The following is a 16962-nucleotide window of genomic DNA, read 5'->3' as shown; positions in this document are numbered from 1 at the left end:
TTTTTTCGTGGTTATGTTTTTTGTTCAATTAAAATACTTTTTCTATGTGTTTGTGTGTTTATTTACTTTTAACTCTTAAAGGAAATGGGTAAGGGGTACAAGTACCTCTATACTCATTTCTCCTGGGAGGGGGGGTGGGCATCTGGGGGACCCCTTTTTAAAGGGGACTCCCAGATGCCACCATGAACCCCCCCCCCCCCAGGAAATCGCGGCCTCCACCTCCACCGCACATCGGAGGTGGAGAAGAGCCCCTTGTCCTTGGATTGGACAAGGGCTCGGAGGGGGAGGGGAAAGCTTGGGTGCCCCTCCCCTTCCGAGACCCCCCAATCCATGGACCATGCGGGCTGGTATAGTCAGGGTGCGGAGCCCCACGTGGCCGGTGCTCCGCATTCTGGCTATCCCAGTCTGCATGGGGGACAAGGGGTTAAAGAGGTCTGGGAGGGGGGACCCCACGTCGTTTTTTTTTTTATATTTCCCACACTCAGAACGAAGTAAGTAAAACTCTTCCCACTTGGGGGAATCTATGAAAAAAAACCACTATTGTTACCTGTGCAAAAAAAACAGACATTTTCCACATTTAAAAGACATTTTTGCCCTTGAAACTTAAAAATCGATTTTCTCAAAAACTATAAGGTCTTTTTGAAAAAAATTTTTTTCCTCTTATTCCCACTGATCCCCTTAATATACCCTGTGAATTTGGTGTTCCTAAATTTTAAGCAGGCTTTGCTATTAACCGTTAAAGTCGGCGGGTTTTTAAATGTATATATTTTTCCTTTGAAACTTTAACATCGATTTTCTCAAAAACTATAAGGTCTTTTTGAAAAAAATTTTTCCTCTTATTCCTTCTGATCTCCTTAATATAGTCTCCAAATTTGAGGCTCTTAGCACTTAAAGAGAACCCGAGGTGTGTTTAAAAAATGTTATCTGCATACAGAGGCTGGATCTGCCTATACAGCCCAGCCTCTGTTGCTATCCCAAACCTCACTAAGGTCCCCCTGCACTCTGCAATCCCTCATAAATGCTGTGAGGCTGTGTTTACATCTGTAGTGTCAGTCTCAGCTTCTCCCCCGCCTCCTGCATAGCTCCGGTCCCTGCCCCCGTCCCTTCCCTCCAATCAGCAGGGAGGGAAGGGATGCAGGCGGGGACAGGAGTTCTGCAGGAGGCGGGGAGAGCAGCAGACTGACACTATAGAGATAAACACAGCCAGCTTTGACAAGCTGTTTGTCAGCAGCGTGGCTGTGATTTATGAGGGATTGCAGAGTGCAGGGGGACCTTAGGGGGGTTTAGGATAGCAACAGAGGCTGGGCTGTATAGGCAGATCCAGCCTCTGTATGCAGATAACATTCTTCAAACCCACCTCGGGTTCTCTTTAAGGGGGCTTTGCTATTAACCCTTAAAGTCGGCGGCTACCTAACATTGATCCATGCGTCAACTTTTCCGCTTGGCAGCATGACCTTACGCATTAATTGCTAGTAGGATTTTACGCGTAAGCCTATAACGTAACAACCTGAATTACGGTATTCTTACGCGTAATTGCGTAAGGGCAATGCGTAATTACAGACATGTACCGAAATTGAATGTCTATGCCGTAAGCGTAATTTCGTAATGCGTAATAGCGTAAAATTACGCGTAATGATCCGTTAGCGTAGCTTTTTCCATTACGACCAGCACTGGGGACCACTAATGGCCAAAAATCTAATAACCAATCCGAACAGATTGATGGGATCGATCCAAAAATCGGTTTCATTTTATTAAAATTGATCAGATTGGTTAGGAGATTTTCATCCGTTAGTGGTCCCAAGCGATCATTTCCGATCATTCATATGAATAATCCCCTGTAAACGATCATTCGCCAAATTGTATCGTTAGTGATGTTGCTGTAAATAAGAAATGTCTTCCACATGCAATGCAAGTGTAAATACTGCAAGGGTCGCAAGAATAAAAAGCTATGTCTTGTTTCTAGAAAATTTTTGTTATCTTTAGAATTATCTTGGAGAGCTGCATGGGTGTAGCAATCACCCCTGCAACCCCTTCCATTGCAAGGGGGCCTAGAGGCTTTGGAGGCCCCGTCACCTATGACTCCCTAACCGCAAGTGCAGCCAATTAGCAAAGACACCTCCATATTCACTTACAGAAACCATGTGCAGCATCGTGTATAATAATTTCCTGCTTTTAGAGGCTGCTTCATTCTCCGGCTCCCAATCCATGGGGTTCGAGGACAAGGGGGTCCCATGCTATCATTTTTGCAGGGGGGCCCTATAAAGTCTAGTTACGACCCTGGAGAGCTCTATACATCTACATGTGATACAGATACAATATTACTGCTTTGTTGCACCTTGTTGCCTGCTGCAATCTTTGAATTATTGTTATATAAGTGTGTTTCAAGATTAATTGTGAAAAGTGCCTTTATTTTTTATTCTGTTAAACTGAGCCTGTAACAGTTCTTCACCTCCCTTCCAGATTAGGAAGTCAAGCCACACCCACCACCACCTCACCATGGCCTGGCCTCTGCACCAGCACAGAGACTAGGTGGATTTTAACCACAGTCAGCAGTCACGTTGGATTCAGATCCAAGTATGCTAACTATGCTATCTTGTTGGGCTCAGTGAAGGCCAATGATGAGGTACTTAGGCTGTATACTGCACAGCCTTAGTGCCAGATAGAGACCCAATACAGGATCACTTAAAATGTTTGTGTAATCCTTTTTTATAATTAAAAATTGCATTGTTTATGAGATGACAACAAGAATGTAAGAATACAAGACACAGGAACATTGGAACAGCATAAAACAAATCTATCACCCTGTCAAATGATCCCATGCTTGTCCATGCGTTCTACTACACACAAGCAGCACTATTCAGAGCTCACATGGATAAAATTGCAGAACTATATTGCATGTATAATAATGTTTGCACTTCTGTCTTCTAGGGTCAAAAGGCTTGGATAGACAAAACATTTTGCAAGCGAGAATGCATCTACATAGTTGCCAACACCAAAGACAGCAACAGGTGCTTACCAATCTCATCAGTTTATTTCATGTTGTGAATATATGTTTGGGCTGCTTCTAAGATCTGCTTTCATAGCCCACCTGTTTTTTGTTTTTGTTTTTTGGAAAGGGGGGGGGGGTTGTCTGTTTCCTCATGACACTTCCTGTTTTTTTTAATCCTGTGTGCATCTTTGTGGGTGGCTATATGAAGTCTAGTAGTACTACCAAAACTACCACAAGTACTACCAAAATAAATAATACTAGAAATATGAAAGAGGGACAGCAGTGATAAGTAGTCAGAGATTCTAACTGTCCCTGCCTCAAAATGTTTTATTTGTTACTGTCTCTGTTTCTATACAAATGTTCAGATTATTATTTCTTAGACATGTTATTCCACTTCCTGTCTAGACAGGAAGTAAAGGAAATTCTCACAGATTGGAGAGAGGAGAGCAGTAACAACCCAACTCCTTACCACACTATCCAAAAATGAAAATTTTCCTGGAATTCTGCTCTAAAACCAGATATGGTCAACGTACTATAATGTATGGACTGTTCTTTCACCACACTAAAATACAAGTCAGTTCTGACTGGGTATATGAAACCGATATAGTGAGAAGAGAGAATAGTGGTGTTATCCAAAGCTAGTTGTCATATGCTCTACTGTTTGCTGACCTAGATTAAATTCGCCAGCTGGGAGTAGATTTCCCGCTATTGGCAATAACTCCTATCCTCCCCTTTCCCAGATTTGTAACATAAAAACCTTCATAAAGATAGTCTTCATAATCCTTCACTGTACAAGATAGTCCAGCTGGCCAAATGCTATATTCCCTCTGCTCATTTAACGGTGATGGCCTTGATCTCGAAGGCAAACTGTGAGAAATAGATATGGCTCTCATCTTAACCTATTTCTGTGTCATCCTTGTTAAGGATAACAGTAAGTGAACAACAGACAATTTACTGACCTAAGGGAGAAGCATTTTGTTACAATAATCCAATTATCCAATCCCAATGCACATATTTATTTTAAAGGAAAACTATCAAATCCTACCTCTCACCTTGCAACTACTACCACGGAGCTGAGTACAAACAAGATTGACTGAGCAAATAACTTCACTCTTTATGCCTCTTTACCCAAACTGATAATTGGTTTAGATGCCAGTAATATCATGGGTGAGATCCCATAGGCATTACAAGGTGTGTGTAGGTACCGCTAGTAATAGTCATTTCTTGGGAGTTCTCATTGGATTTAACATTTGCAGTCCCAAATTGGTATTTTATAATGTACCATGGTGACTCAGGCCTTCTGCTCCAAAATATGTTATAAATTGTTTTCAATGCCAATGCTTAAGTGCAGGGCAGTTTCTAGGCTAAATTGCACCCAGATCTGCCTACATACTAGTGACCAGCCGCGCATCCAGGAGGAAGCAGGGAGCAGGAAAACACACAGGCAAAGAGAGCCCGGAAAGCTGACTCCTCCATAGGCGCCGCACACTGACAGCCTGCAGTACCGCTACAGGACATCAGGTGTCATCACGCGGTGGTGACGTGATGATGACTTGACGTCAGACGCAGGCAGCTAAGCAGGAGTTAAAGAAAGTGATTGCGCTGGTAATCTTTCTTCTTCCATTTGGCTTCACCGAGCGTCACCAGCTCCCTAATAGTTATGTCCTTCTGCCTGTGCCCCCCCCCCCTTCTTCTAATTGCTGGTCTGCGCCTAGGGCAGTCGCCCTGCCCGCATTGCCCAAGAAACGGCCCTGCTTAAAGCGGATCCGAGATGAAAAACTAACTATAACAAGTAACTTGTCTACATATCTTATCTAAAGTTTAGATGGTTAACACAGCAAAAACAGTTTTAATAGAATATGATTATTTATTCCTGTGATACAATGGCAGCAGACATGTTGTTTGTAAACATTACATAGAGGCAGGCTTATCTGTATCTTGAGCCATCAGCCTAATCCCCTCTCCTCCTCCCTCCTCCCCTCTGCCTCTGAAATCAATGGCTAGTAACACCTCCCCCTCCTCCTGCCCAGACTGAGCTCCCATGAGCCCTTGCTACAGTGCCAAGGCTCTCTGAGCCTGTGGGCATGGCTTATTTAGTTTATAGGGAATTCGAGTATTAAAACAAAAACAAAAAAGTATTTGGCTTGAGGAATGCCCTATAAGCAATAGGAAAGGAACACAATTATGCAATGTGTAAAAGTTCACCTCGGATCCACTTTAAGTGAGCTTGTGATAGCAAGCCAAGAAATATCCCCTTTAAGTTTGTTTGCAAAACAACTATGCTAGCTAACACCTGTTGTTGTTTCTGTACTCTTTAATATGGCACATTTACATACTGTCACTGTTTCATCATTCAATGAATTTATAAAAATACACCATAAAACATGCTATGACTATAATCATCAAATCCATTGCAGTGGGTTATTCTTTCCCCATTGATTAGGTGTATGTACTCTGATTAATTGTATTACACTACCCACAATTCTAAAATGTTTATAGAGGAACTTTAACCCAGGATTGAACTTTATGCTAATCAGTAGCTGATATCCTCTTTCCCGCAAGAAATCTTTACCTTTTCTTGAATAGATGATTAGGGACATCTGTATGGCTGATATTGTGGTGAAACCCCTCCCACAGTGTGATGTCATGACCATGGTCCTGACAGTTTGCTGTCTGTGATCAACACTGCATTGTGTGAAATAACCACTTTTTCCTACTGCCAAGCAAGCAACCTCTCCCTCTGTGCATAGAACTCTCAGTAACAAACATTCTGTACAGACCATCTGGCAGAACTAAAGATGTCACTGCCTGTGATAAATTAATCGGGGGAGGAAAGATTGTACAATGGGTAAAAAATTACGAAATAATCTGTAAATGAATGTTGTAAAAAATAAGCAATTGTATTCATTATGTTATTTTCACAACAGTTCTTCTTTAACTATCACTTGAGTGTCAGCTGTCCCCTGACTGTTATATGAAAACACAAATGTGTAATTTACATGTGATTTTATGCTAATGTCATGTTGTTGTGCTGCTTTCAGATGTTACTGTGGTCAGCCCATTATTCAGCATATCCCAGTTCCTCAAAATGCTACAGCTAATAAGAATGGGGAGGACAACAAGCAATTGGAAGCTGTGCCTGAGAAGTGGTCTATCAGTAAACATACTCAGCTGTCTCCCACAGATGCTTATGGGATCTTAGAGTTTCAGGGGGGAGGACACTCCAACAAAGCCATGGTAAGCAATTCTCCAAGCAGAACTACTGTGCTGGAGGGGTCTGTGGGCCAATCCAATTCACTTTTTCTCCTAAGTTTTCTCCTAGGAGATCATTTTCCAGCTCTGTTTAACCACTTCCCGACCGCCCACTACACAGGGGCGGCGGGGAAGTGGAGCCCTTCAGGACGGCCTCACCCACAGAGGCGGCAGTCCATTAAAGGGCATGGGCGGAGCGATCGCGTCATCCGTGACGCGATCCTCCGCCCGGGATCGTTACACTGGCAATTTGTCTCCGCTCGCCGGCCACTTAGCAGAGCCGGCGAGCGGAGGAATCCGCACAATGGGCCAATCAATGCGTATAAGGCACTTTGTTAGGTAAACAAAGTGCCTTATACGTGCTTCCTCCTCGCCTCGTGGTCTCATTGTTGCAGAGACCACCAGCGAGGAGGAAGCACTTGTGAGTATTACACACACACTTGTTTTTTTTACCTACAGCCCCCCTGATCTCCCACCCCAGCCTTCATACCCCCCCTGATCACCCCAGCAGACCCCTGCCCAGCACCCTTGCACCCATATAAAACCCCCACCCCCCCACCTGCCACTAACCTTTGACGCTATCCCCTGCGTTAGGTCCCTAACTGCCTCCTAGTCACCCCTGATCCCCCCCCCTACCTTTAGATCACCCCCACACCCCATCCCAGACTACCCCCCTGTATACTGTATACATCTGTATACAGCTACATTACCCTCTGATCCCCCTCTGATCCCCCTCTGATCACCTGTCTATCACCTGTCCATCAGCCCTCAGCACCCCCACCCATCAGAGCAGACCCTAACTGCCCCGCGGGGGTAACCGATCACCTGCCCAGGCCCTCGATTGCCCTCATACCCCCCTTCTGATTACATCCCCTGCTCTTTGTTTACATCTGTCCTCCCCAGCAATCACTAACTGATCTTTGATCAGTAACCCCCTGTGTCTGCCTCTCATCAGATCAGGACTCAGTCTGCCCCGTGCAGGCTCCTGATCAACCCCCCACCCCCTCAAATCGCCCTCAGACCCCCCCCCCCCCCTAATCACCGTCCAAGTGCATTGTATTTGACTGTGCTGCGCTTGTATTCGATTGTGCTGCGCTTGTATTCAATTGTGCTGTAATTGTATTTGATTGTCCCGTGATCGGCTTCGATTGCCCCGTGATTGTTTGATTGCCTGAGACCCCACTTCCCGCCACACCCAACCCCACCCTCCCCCCCCACCACACCCAACCCCACCCTCCCCCCCACCACCTCCAACCACCACCTTCCGAGTGCATCAGATTTGCTTGTGCTGTGATTGGAGTCGATTGTGCTGTAATTGTATTTGATTGTCCCGTGATCGACTTCGATTGCCCCGTGATTGTTTGATTGCCTGAGACCCCACTTCCCGCCACACCCAATCCCACCCTCCCCCCATCACCTTCCGAGTGCATCAGATTTGCTTGTGCTGTGATTGGAGTCGATTGTGCTGTAATTGTATTTGATTGTCCCGTGATCGACTTCGATTGCCCCGTGATTGTTTGATTGCCTGAGACCCCACTTCCCGCCACACCCAATCCCACCCTCCCCCCATCACCTTCCGAGTGCATCAGATTTGATTGGGCTGTGATTGGAGTCGATTGTGCTGTAATTGTATTTGATTGTCCCGTGATTGTTTGATTGCCTCTGAGACCCCACTTCCCACCAACCCCAATACCTCTCAAATACTCCCTTTTTGCTAGGTAGGTGCTCTTTTTTTCTGGGTAGTCTCGGAGGAAAACCCCATAAATTTAGCAATCCAAAATGGCAAGAAGGGGGCTTTCCGATGACGAGGTATACAGGTACATGGACCAGTCGGATGAGTTCTTTTGGGAAGAATCATCCGTCGAATCTTCCGGGTCCGAATTTGAACCTGTAGAAAGCAGTGGTTCCCTGACCGATACTGATGACGAGGCTATGGTCCCGGCTAGAGCCAGGCGTACCAGACCCCAAGTCGTTAGACCGCAGGTGGCGCAGGATCTGCCTCAAGGGCAGCAGGGTGGTGCTAGCGCTGTTGATAGTTTTCTTGGTGAGGCAGGCACCAGCAGCGCAGCATCTCCTGGACTTAGTGCCAGTGCTTCCGTAGACCCTGGCGAAGTGGTGAGCGTCAGCATGGAAGTGGAAACTGGTACGGTGGCAAGTGCAGTAGTACCCCCGTCGCAGCCACCAAGAAGAAGACGGGCCCGTAGTACCCATAGACTCCCAGAGGTGCTGGCACGCCCAGATTGGCAATCCCCTGATTCCGCCGCACCCGTAGTGCCCCCTTTCACCGCCCAGTCTGGAGTCCAGGTGGCGACAGCTCATCTAGGAACGGCCCTAGACTTTTTGCAGCTGTTCATCACCCAGGTTCTCCTGGACTTAATTGTGGTTGAGACCAATCGTAAAGCCACACAATTCATCACCGAGCACCCGGAGAGCATGTATGCCCAGCCTTTCGGGTGGAAACCAGTCCAAGTTTCCGACATTAAAATCTTTTTGGCCCTTATCCTTCACTTGGGACTAATGAAACAAAATGTATTGCGGGCGTATTGGTCTACGAACCCAGTACATCATGTTCCCTTGTACCCTGCTGCCATGTCCAGGACACGATTTGAGTCCATCCTGCGATTCCTGCACTTCAACGACGACAAAACCTGTCATCAAAGGGGAGACCCTGCTTATGACCGGCTCCACAAAATTCGGCCCCTCATAGACCACCTGTCCTCAACATTTGCAGATGCTTATATCCCTGAACAGAACATCTGCGTAGACGAGTCCCTCTTACGCTTTACCGGGCGCCTTGGCATCAAACAGTACATCCCAAGCAAGCGCGCCCGGTATGGGGTGAAACTGTATAAGCTCTGTGAAAGGGCCACAGGCTATACATGTCGTTTTAGGGTCTATGAGGGAAAAGACTCAAAATTGGAGCCGGTCGGATGCCCTGACTACCTGGGGAGCAGTGGAAAGGTTGTGTGGGACTTGGTGTCACCCTTGTTCCAGAAGGGGTACCATCTTTTTGTGGACAATTATTACACAAGTGTGGCCCTCTTTCAGCACTTAAAGTTAGAAGGAATCCGATGCTGTGGCACTGCGCGGCCTAGTCGCCAGGGCTTCCCCCAACGGCTCGTTACCACCAGACTTGAACGGGGGCAGAGGGCCGCCTTGCGTACTGAAGACCTGCTCGCGGTGAAATGGAGGGACAAGAGGGACGTTTACTTTCTGTCCACCATTCACACAGACACGACAGTCCAAATTCAACGGGCAACTGCGGTCATTGAAAAGCCCCTTGTCGTCCACGAATATAATGTCAACATGGGAGGGGTGGACTTCAATGACCAGAGGTTAGCGCCCTATTTAGTTACCCGGAAAACAAGACGCTGGTATAAGAAAGTGTCTTTTTATCTGATTCAATTGGCGGTTTACAACAGCTTTGTTCTCTACAGTAAGGCTGGGAGAACTGGATCTTTCCTCCAATTTCAGGAACAGATCATTCTGGACATCCTGTATCCAGGTGGTGCCAGGGCCCCCCCCCCCAGATGCAACTAGCCGACTGCATGGAAGGCATTACGCCTATCAGCTTCCGTGTGCCCCAGGTCAGCGCATCCGAAGAAAACGTTGCCGTGTCTGCAGCAGGGCTGGAACAAGGAGTGACACCGTTTATTATTGTCCCCGCTGTCCTGACCAGCCTGGCCTATGCGTAGGGCAGTGTTTTGAGAGGTACCACGAGCAGGTACACTATTAGAACCTAGGGAACTCCAGACACAGGAGTAGGCACACACTCGCTGGTCTTTCGCACAATGTCCCAGATGGAGGAGAGGTGAGCTTGAAAACCAAAAAAACGGGTAAGCATAAAAGTGGGAAGAAGGATCGGTTTCCATGCTTGATATTGCTGATCTGTCCTGGGTTGGCGATATAAGACGGCATGTTTGAATTTCCCTTGAGTGTGGACACCCCCGGTTTATATGTGATTTGGGCCTATGATGATGCTTTAATGCCACACAGAGTCATCTCTATTGGCAGGCATATTGCTGTATCCTACAGGCATAATGCTGTATACTAAAGTTCTGAGGCCCAGTCACATAAGTTGGTGGCTCACCCTGAGTGCAGGGTGGCACGGGGTGTCTCTCTCCTGAGGTTATCACTGCCATTGATGTGGAGCAAGGTATGTTTGCCGTTCATTTTTCCTTTCAGCCCAGAGTGCATTACTTGTATACCCAATATAAGGAGTATAGCAGAAACTCCTAATACTGGCCATACATATAATGATTGCAGAGACCCTAAAATGCCAGGACAGACTCCACAAATGACCCCATTTTGGAAAGAGGACACCCTAAAGTATTATGTGAGGTGCACGGTGAGTTCATAAAATATTTTAGTTTTTGTCACAAGTTAGCAGAATTTTTTTTTTATTTTTTTTTTAACAAAGTGTCATTTTCCGTTTACTTGTGACAAAAAATAAAATTTTCAATGACCTCACCATGACCCTCATGGAATACCTTGTTGTGTATTCTTTCCAAAATGGGGTCATTTGTGGGGTTTGTTAACTGTCCTGGCAAGTGGGCGGGGTGCTAAATTGTGAGCACCCCTGTAAAGCCTAAAGGTACTCATTGGACTCTGGGCCCCTTAGAGCAGTTAGGGTGCAAAAAAGTGCCACACATGTGGTATCCCCGTACTCGGGAGAAGTAGTACAATGTGTTTTGGGGTGTATTTTTACACATACCCATGCTGGGTGGGAGAAATACCTCTGTAAATGACAATCTTTTGATTTTTTTACACACAATTGTCCATTTACAGAGTTATTTCTCCCACCCAGCATGGGTATGTGTAAAAATACACCCCAAAACACATTGTACTACTTCTCCCGAGTACGGCGATACCACATGTGTGGCACTTTTTTGCACCCTAACTGCGCTAAAGGGCCCAAAGTCCAATGAGCACCTTTAGGCTTTCACAGGTCATTTTGCGGAATTTGATTTCCAGACTCCTCCTCACGGCTTAGGGCCCCTAAAATGCCAGGGCAGTATAGGAACCCCACAAATGACCCCATTTTAGAAAGAAGACACCCCAAGGTATTCCGTTAGTAGCATAGCGAGTTCATAGAAGATTTTATTTTTTGTCAAAAGTTAGCGGAAAATTGATTTTTATAGTTTTTTTCACAAAGTGTCATTTTCCACTAACTTTTGACAAAAAATAAAATCTTCTATGAACTCGCTATGCTACTAACGGAATACCTTGGGGTGTCTTCTTTCTAAAATGGGGTCATTTGTGGGGTTCCTATACTGCCCTGGCATTTTAGGGGCCCTAAACCGTGAGGAGTAGTCTGGAAATCAAATTCCGCAAAATGACCTGTGAAAGCCTAAAGGTGCTCATTGGACTTTGGGCCCTTTAGCGCAGTTAGGGTGCAAAAAAGTGCCACACATGTGGTATCACCATACTCGGGAGAAGTAGTACAATGTGTTTTGGGGTGAATTTTTACACATACCCATGCTGGGTGGGAGAAATATCTCTGTAAATGGACAATTGTGTGTAAAAAAATCAAAAGATTGTCATTTACAGAGGTATTTCTCCCACCCAGCATAGGTATGTGTAAAAATACACCCCAAAACACATTGTACTACTTCTCCCGAGTACGGCGATACCACATGTGTGGCACTTTTTTGCAGCCTAACTGCGCTAAAGGGCCCAAAGTCCAATGAGCACCTTTAGGCTTTCACAGGTCATTTTGCGGAATTTGATTTCCAGACTACTCCTCACGGTTTAGGGCCCCTAAAATGCCAGGGCAGTATAGGAACCCCACAAATGACCCCATTTTAGAAAGAAGACACCCCAAGGTATTCCGTTAGTAGCATAGCGAGTTCATAGAAGATTTTATTTTTTGTCAAAAGTTAGTGGAAAATGACACTTTGTGAAAAAAACTATAAAAATCAATTTTCCGCTAACTTTTGACAAAAAATAAAATCTTCTATGAACTCGCTATGCTACTAACGGAATACCTTGGGGTGTCTTCTTTCTAAAATGGGGTCATTTGTGGGGTTCCTATACTGCCCTGGCATTTTAGGGGCCCTAAACCGTGAGGAGTAGTCTGGAAATCAAATTCCGCAAAATGACCTGTGAAAGCCTAAAGGTGCTCATTGGACTTTGGGCAGTTAGGGTGCAAAAAAGTGACACACATGTGGTATCGCTGTACTCGGGAGAAGTAGTACAATGTGTTTTGGGGTGTATTTTTACACATACCCATGCTGGGTGGGAGAAATAACTCTGTAAATGGACAATTGTGTGTAAAAAAAATTAAAAAATTGTCATTTACAGAGATATTTCTCCCACCCAGCATGGGTATGTGTAAAAATACACCCCAAAACACATTATACTACTTCTCCTGAGTACGGCAATACCACATGTGTGGCACTTTTTTGCAGCCTAACTGCGCTAAGGGGCCCAAAGTCCAATTAGCACCTTTAGGCTTTACAGGGGTGCTTACAATTTAGCACCCCCCAAAATGTCAGGACAGTAAACACACCCCACAAATGACCCCATTTTGGAAAGTAGACCCTTCAAGGTATTCAGAGAGGGGCATGGTGAGTCCGTGGCAGATTTCATTTTTTTTTGTCGCAAGTTAGAAGAAATGGAAACTTTTTTTTTTTTTTTTTTTTTTCTCACAAAGTGTCATTTTCCGCTTACTTGTGACAAAAAATAATATCTTCTATGAACTCACTATGCCTCTCAGTGAATACTTTGGGATGTCTTCTTTCCAAAATGGGGTAATTTGGGGGGTATTTATACTATCCTGGAATTCTAGCCCCTCATGAAACATGACATGGGGTCAGAAAAGTCATAGATGCTTGAAAATGGGAAAATTCACTTTTTGCACCATAGTTTGTAAACGCTATAACTTTTACCCAAACCAATAAATATACGCTGAATGGGTTTTTTTTTATCCAAAACATGTTTGTCCACATTTTTCGCGCTGCATGTATACAGAAATTTTACTTTATTTGAAAACTGTCAGCACAGAAAGTTAAAAAAATCATTTTTTTGCCAAAATTCATGTCTTTTTTGCTGAATATAATAAAAAGTAAAAATCGCAGGAGCACTCAAATAGCACCAAAAGAAAGCTTTATTAGTGACAAGAAAAGGAGCCAAAATTCATTTAGGTGGTAGGTTGTATGAGCGAGCAATAAACCGTGAAAGCTGCAGTGGTCTGAATGGAAAAAAAGTGGCCGGTCCTTAACCCTCCTGGCGGTTTGCAAAAAAATCGCCAGGGGGCAGCAAATCTTTTTTTTTAAATTTTTTTTTTTTTTTTTCATGTAGCGAGACAAAGTCTCGCTACATGATAGCCGCTGCTCAGCGGCATCCCCCCAGCCCCTCCGATCGCCGCCGGCGATCGGAGATCCGGAGATCCCGTTGAAAGAACGGGATCTCCTGGAGGGCTTCCCCCGTCGCCATGGCGACGGGCGGGATGACGTCACCGACGTCATCGACGTCGTGACGTCAGAGGGGACTCCGATCTGACCCATAGCGCTGCCTGGCACTGATTGGCCAGGCAGCGCACGGGGTCTGGGGGGGGGGGGGGGGCGGCTGCGGCGAGAGCAATTGCGGCGGATCGGCGGGTAGCGGCGGCGATCGGGCACTGCACGCAGCTAGCAAAGTGCTAGCTGCGTGCAGCAAAAAAAAAAATTATGCAAATCGGCCCAGCGGGGCCTGAGCGGTGCCTTCCGGCGGCATAGCCCGAACTCAGTTCGGGCTTACCGCCAGGAAGGTTAAGGGGGGTAAAGCCCTAGGTCCTCAAGTGGTTAAAATAACTTTTCAGCACACTGCAATTGAGAAAGTACCAAAAAGGCAGTGAGTATTTTCTTTTTTTCTGGTGGCTTAAAATGCATTTTATTGATAAGATGTAAAAATATCACCTAGGAGAAAACTTAGGAGAAAAAGTGAATTGGATTGGACCCTGAGGCCCATATGCAATTAACTTTTTCTACTAAGTTTTCTCCAAAGTGATATTTTCTAAATTGTCAATAAAATGCCTTTTTAAATCATTAGCAAACAATAAAATACTTAAAATAGTTTTGATAGTGCTTTTTCACCTAAAATTGTTGGTACTTTTTCAGTCGCAAAGTGCTGAAAAGTTATTCTAAATAGAAGATGAAAAATTATCTCCTAAGAGAAAACTCGGGAGAAAAAGTGAATTGCATACGGGCCTGAGTGTTTATAGGGACATAGGGTTTATGTGTCTGTTTCCCATTGCATTCAATCAGAATCTTTATTTTGTCTAATGCTGGGAATACACTATGACATTTTTTTGGCAGATAAATGGTTCGATAGATAATTTCAGACAAGTCCGATCTGATTTTCTATCGTTTTTCTGATCAATTTCTCATAGAAGTGAATGGAATTCAATTGGAAAATTGATCAGACAGTAAATCTGCTGAAAAATCTAATTGTGTATTCCCAATATTACAAATTCAGATCTGACCCTCATTAGGTACTGATAAGCAACACAGACGGTTATTTTAAAAACCTAGAAAAGTACTAATCATTGTTTACTAATTGACTTTTTAACTATGCGTAAATGGGTTCTCTCACGTCCACATTGCCATCCATGCTTTTCTAAGAAAATTCAAATTTTTGCAAATATTAGTTGATTTTTGTGAAAATGTTTGTATTTCAAAAAATGTTTGGGAAAATGTCAGTATTTTTGATTTGAGAAAATGCTTGTATTTGCTCACCCAAGACTTTACAACTTTTAATGTAATTCTAGGCTTTGCGGCTGATAATGGGAACATGAAGGTACAGACATAGGGGGCTGGTACTTATTATTAAGCTGGGTGTGCTCACCATGCAATTTTTACTTCACATCAATTGATTAGATTGATATTCAGGTCTGACATTGATCGGCTATAATAGGAAGCTAGCATGCACCAATATGCGATTTTTTTTATATTTCAATCTGATTTCTTATCATTTTTCTGATTGGACAGGGATTTAAAAAACATGCACACATAACTAGGTATTCTGCGGAATCGGAAATGCCCATTTACGATTCCGCAGAAATTCAAATTTCCGCCAATGCTAATTTCCAATTTTCCGGTTCTCCGATTTTCATTTTCCCGATTTCCCATTTTTCTGATTTAAAATTTTCCAATTTCCGAAGTATGTTTTATTTGTCATTTGTTTGCACCAGAGAAGGCAAAAAATGACAAAAAAAATATCGAAAATACAGAATCGTGATTGGTCCAATATTACCACGGTAATACGATTTTTGTTAAAAATTCTGCATTCTCTGATTGGCCCAATGCTTCCGAGTTCTGTGATTGGGTTAAAATCACTGAGTTGCGCTAAATCGGATTTCTGCAGAATTTCAATTTCTGTTTTCCGTATTCTGATCGAAATTCCGATTTCCAAATTAGCATCCCTACACACAATAGCCGGTATTTTGATCAATATGGCTAGTGAAACGGACAATAATTTCCAGCCAGTCTGATCTGCTTCTGATCAAGAAAGAGATTGATTTCCAACTGCAATTGGTCGCTGGCAATCAGTAGGCTGTACTTTTTTTGCGCAATCCAATCTTTTTCTCAATTGGATGCAGAATCTGAAGTAAAAATTGCATGGTGTGCACCAACCATTAGTTGTTTTTATGCTGGATACACACGGTGCGTTCGCGCACTCGATTTCCCGCTCGATTCCCATCGATTTGTTTATTTCCAACATGTCCGATTTGTATTATGATGGATCGTTAGGTCGATTTGGCATACTTTGCATGCGAATCGACCTAACAATCCATCGAAATCCAAATCGGACATGTTGGAAATAAACGAATCGACGGGAATCGAGCGGGAAATCGAGTGCGCGGACGCACCGTGTGTATTCAGCATTAAAGGCACTGTCCAAGAGAAGATACAGATCTCCCACTCACTTTTAACTTATAACATAGCTGTATGTCATTGCTCCATAAGGTTAATATCCACACTGACCTAAAGTTTACAGCCATTTTCTACTCTGGGCTACCTCCTCAAACAAATTGGATGCACATATCCTGTGTAAAATCTTCTATAGTGCTGCCAGGTGTAGGTGCCACTCACTGTTCATCTCTAATTTCTGTGTTACACTTCAAAAAGGACCAGGGTATTCTTATACTCTCGACCTGAACGAGAACTTTAGTCATTTCTACCATTCAGAGCTGTATCACCCACTGAAAATGATTTAGATAACCAGGCATGCCTCAGTGTTCCTGTTTCATTGAGTTCCACAACTTGTAAACCACAAGATGTGAGGCAGGTTGTGTCATCATTTATACCACATTTCTTTAACCAGGATGCTCCCATTTCTATTCTGATAGACCTCATATATTGCTAAACCAGTTTTCCATAGACTGTACCATTTTCCCAACATAAAATCACCAGTATAGGAAGAAAATGTAATAAACCACATATCAGCTTCTGTAGGTGACAAAAGGGTGTATTCATACATCATTAATACTAATAAATGTTACAGAGCATTAAACAAACTACTGCATGTACCACGTGACATAGTGTGCGCAACTTGCGTCATACAAACAATGTGTGTGTTGCTTACATAATGCGCATTATGCTTTTGCATAAAATGTTATACAAGATCCAGACCAAGCCAGCAAAATGAAGTCCCCAATGCATCATCAATATACAGTTGCATCATGATAGAGATTATTCATGCCCTAGATATATTCATGTTAAAATTGAATAAGCCAATGC

General features: G+C 44.1%; 1 protein-coding gene across 5 annotated transcripts in view; it reads left to right on the top strand.

The window, feature by feature from the left end:
* Positions 1-16962, top strand: part of TRPM1 (transient receptor potential cation channel subfamily M member 1) — a 299961-nt gene that overhangs the window by 158776 nt on the left and 124223 nt on the right. For all 5 annotated transcript variants that reach the window (XM_068275588.1, XM_068275587.1, XM_068275586.1 and 2 more), the window contains exons 2-3: positions 2929-3008; positions 6031-6226. In XM_068275588.1, the coding sequence (XP_068131689.1) occupies positions 2929-3008; positions 6031-6226 (276 nt within the window). The remainder of the gene's footprint in view (positions 1-2928; positions 3009-6030; positions 6227-16962) is intronic.

The sequence above is a fragment of the Hyperolius riggenbachi genome, chromosome 3, assembly GCF_040937935.1.
Source record: "Hyperolius riggenbachi isolate aHypRig1 chromosome 3, aHypRig1.pri, whole genome shotgun sequence".
Taxonomy (NCBI): domain Eukaryota; kingdom Metazoa; phylum Chordata; class Amphibia; order Anura; family Hyperoliidae; genus Hyperolius; species Hyperolius riggenbachi.
The sequence above is the reverse complement of the archived record's forward strand: the minus strand, read 5'-3'. Positions and strand labels throughout refer to the sequence as shown.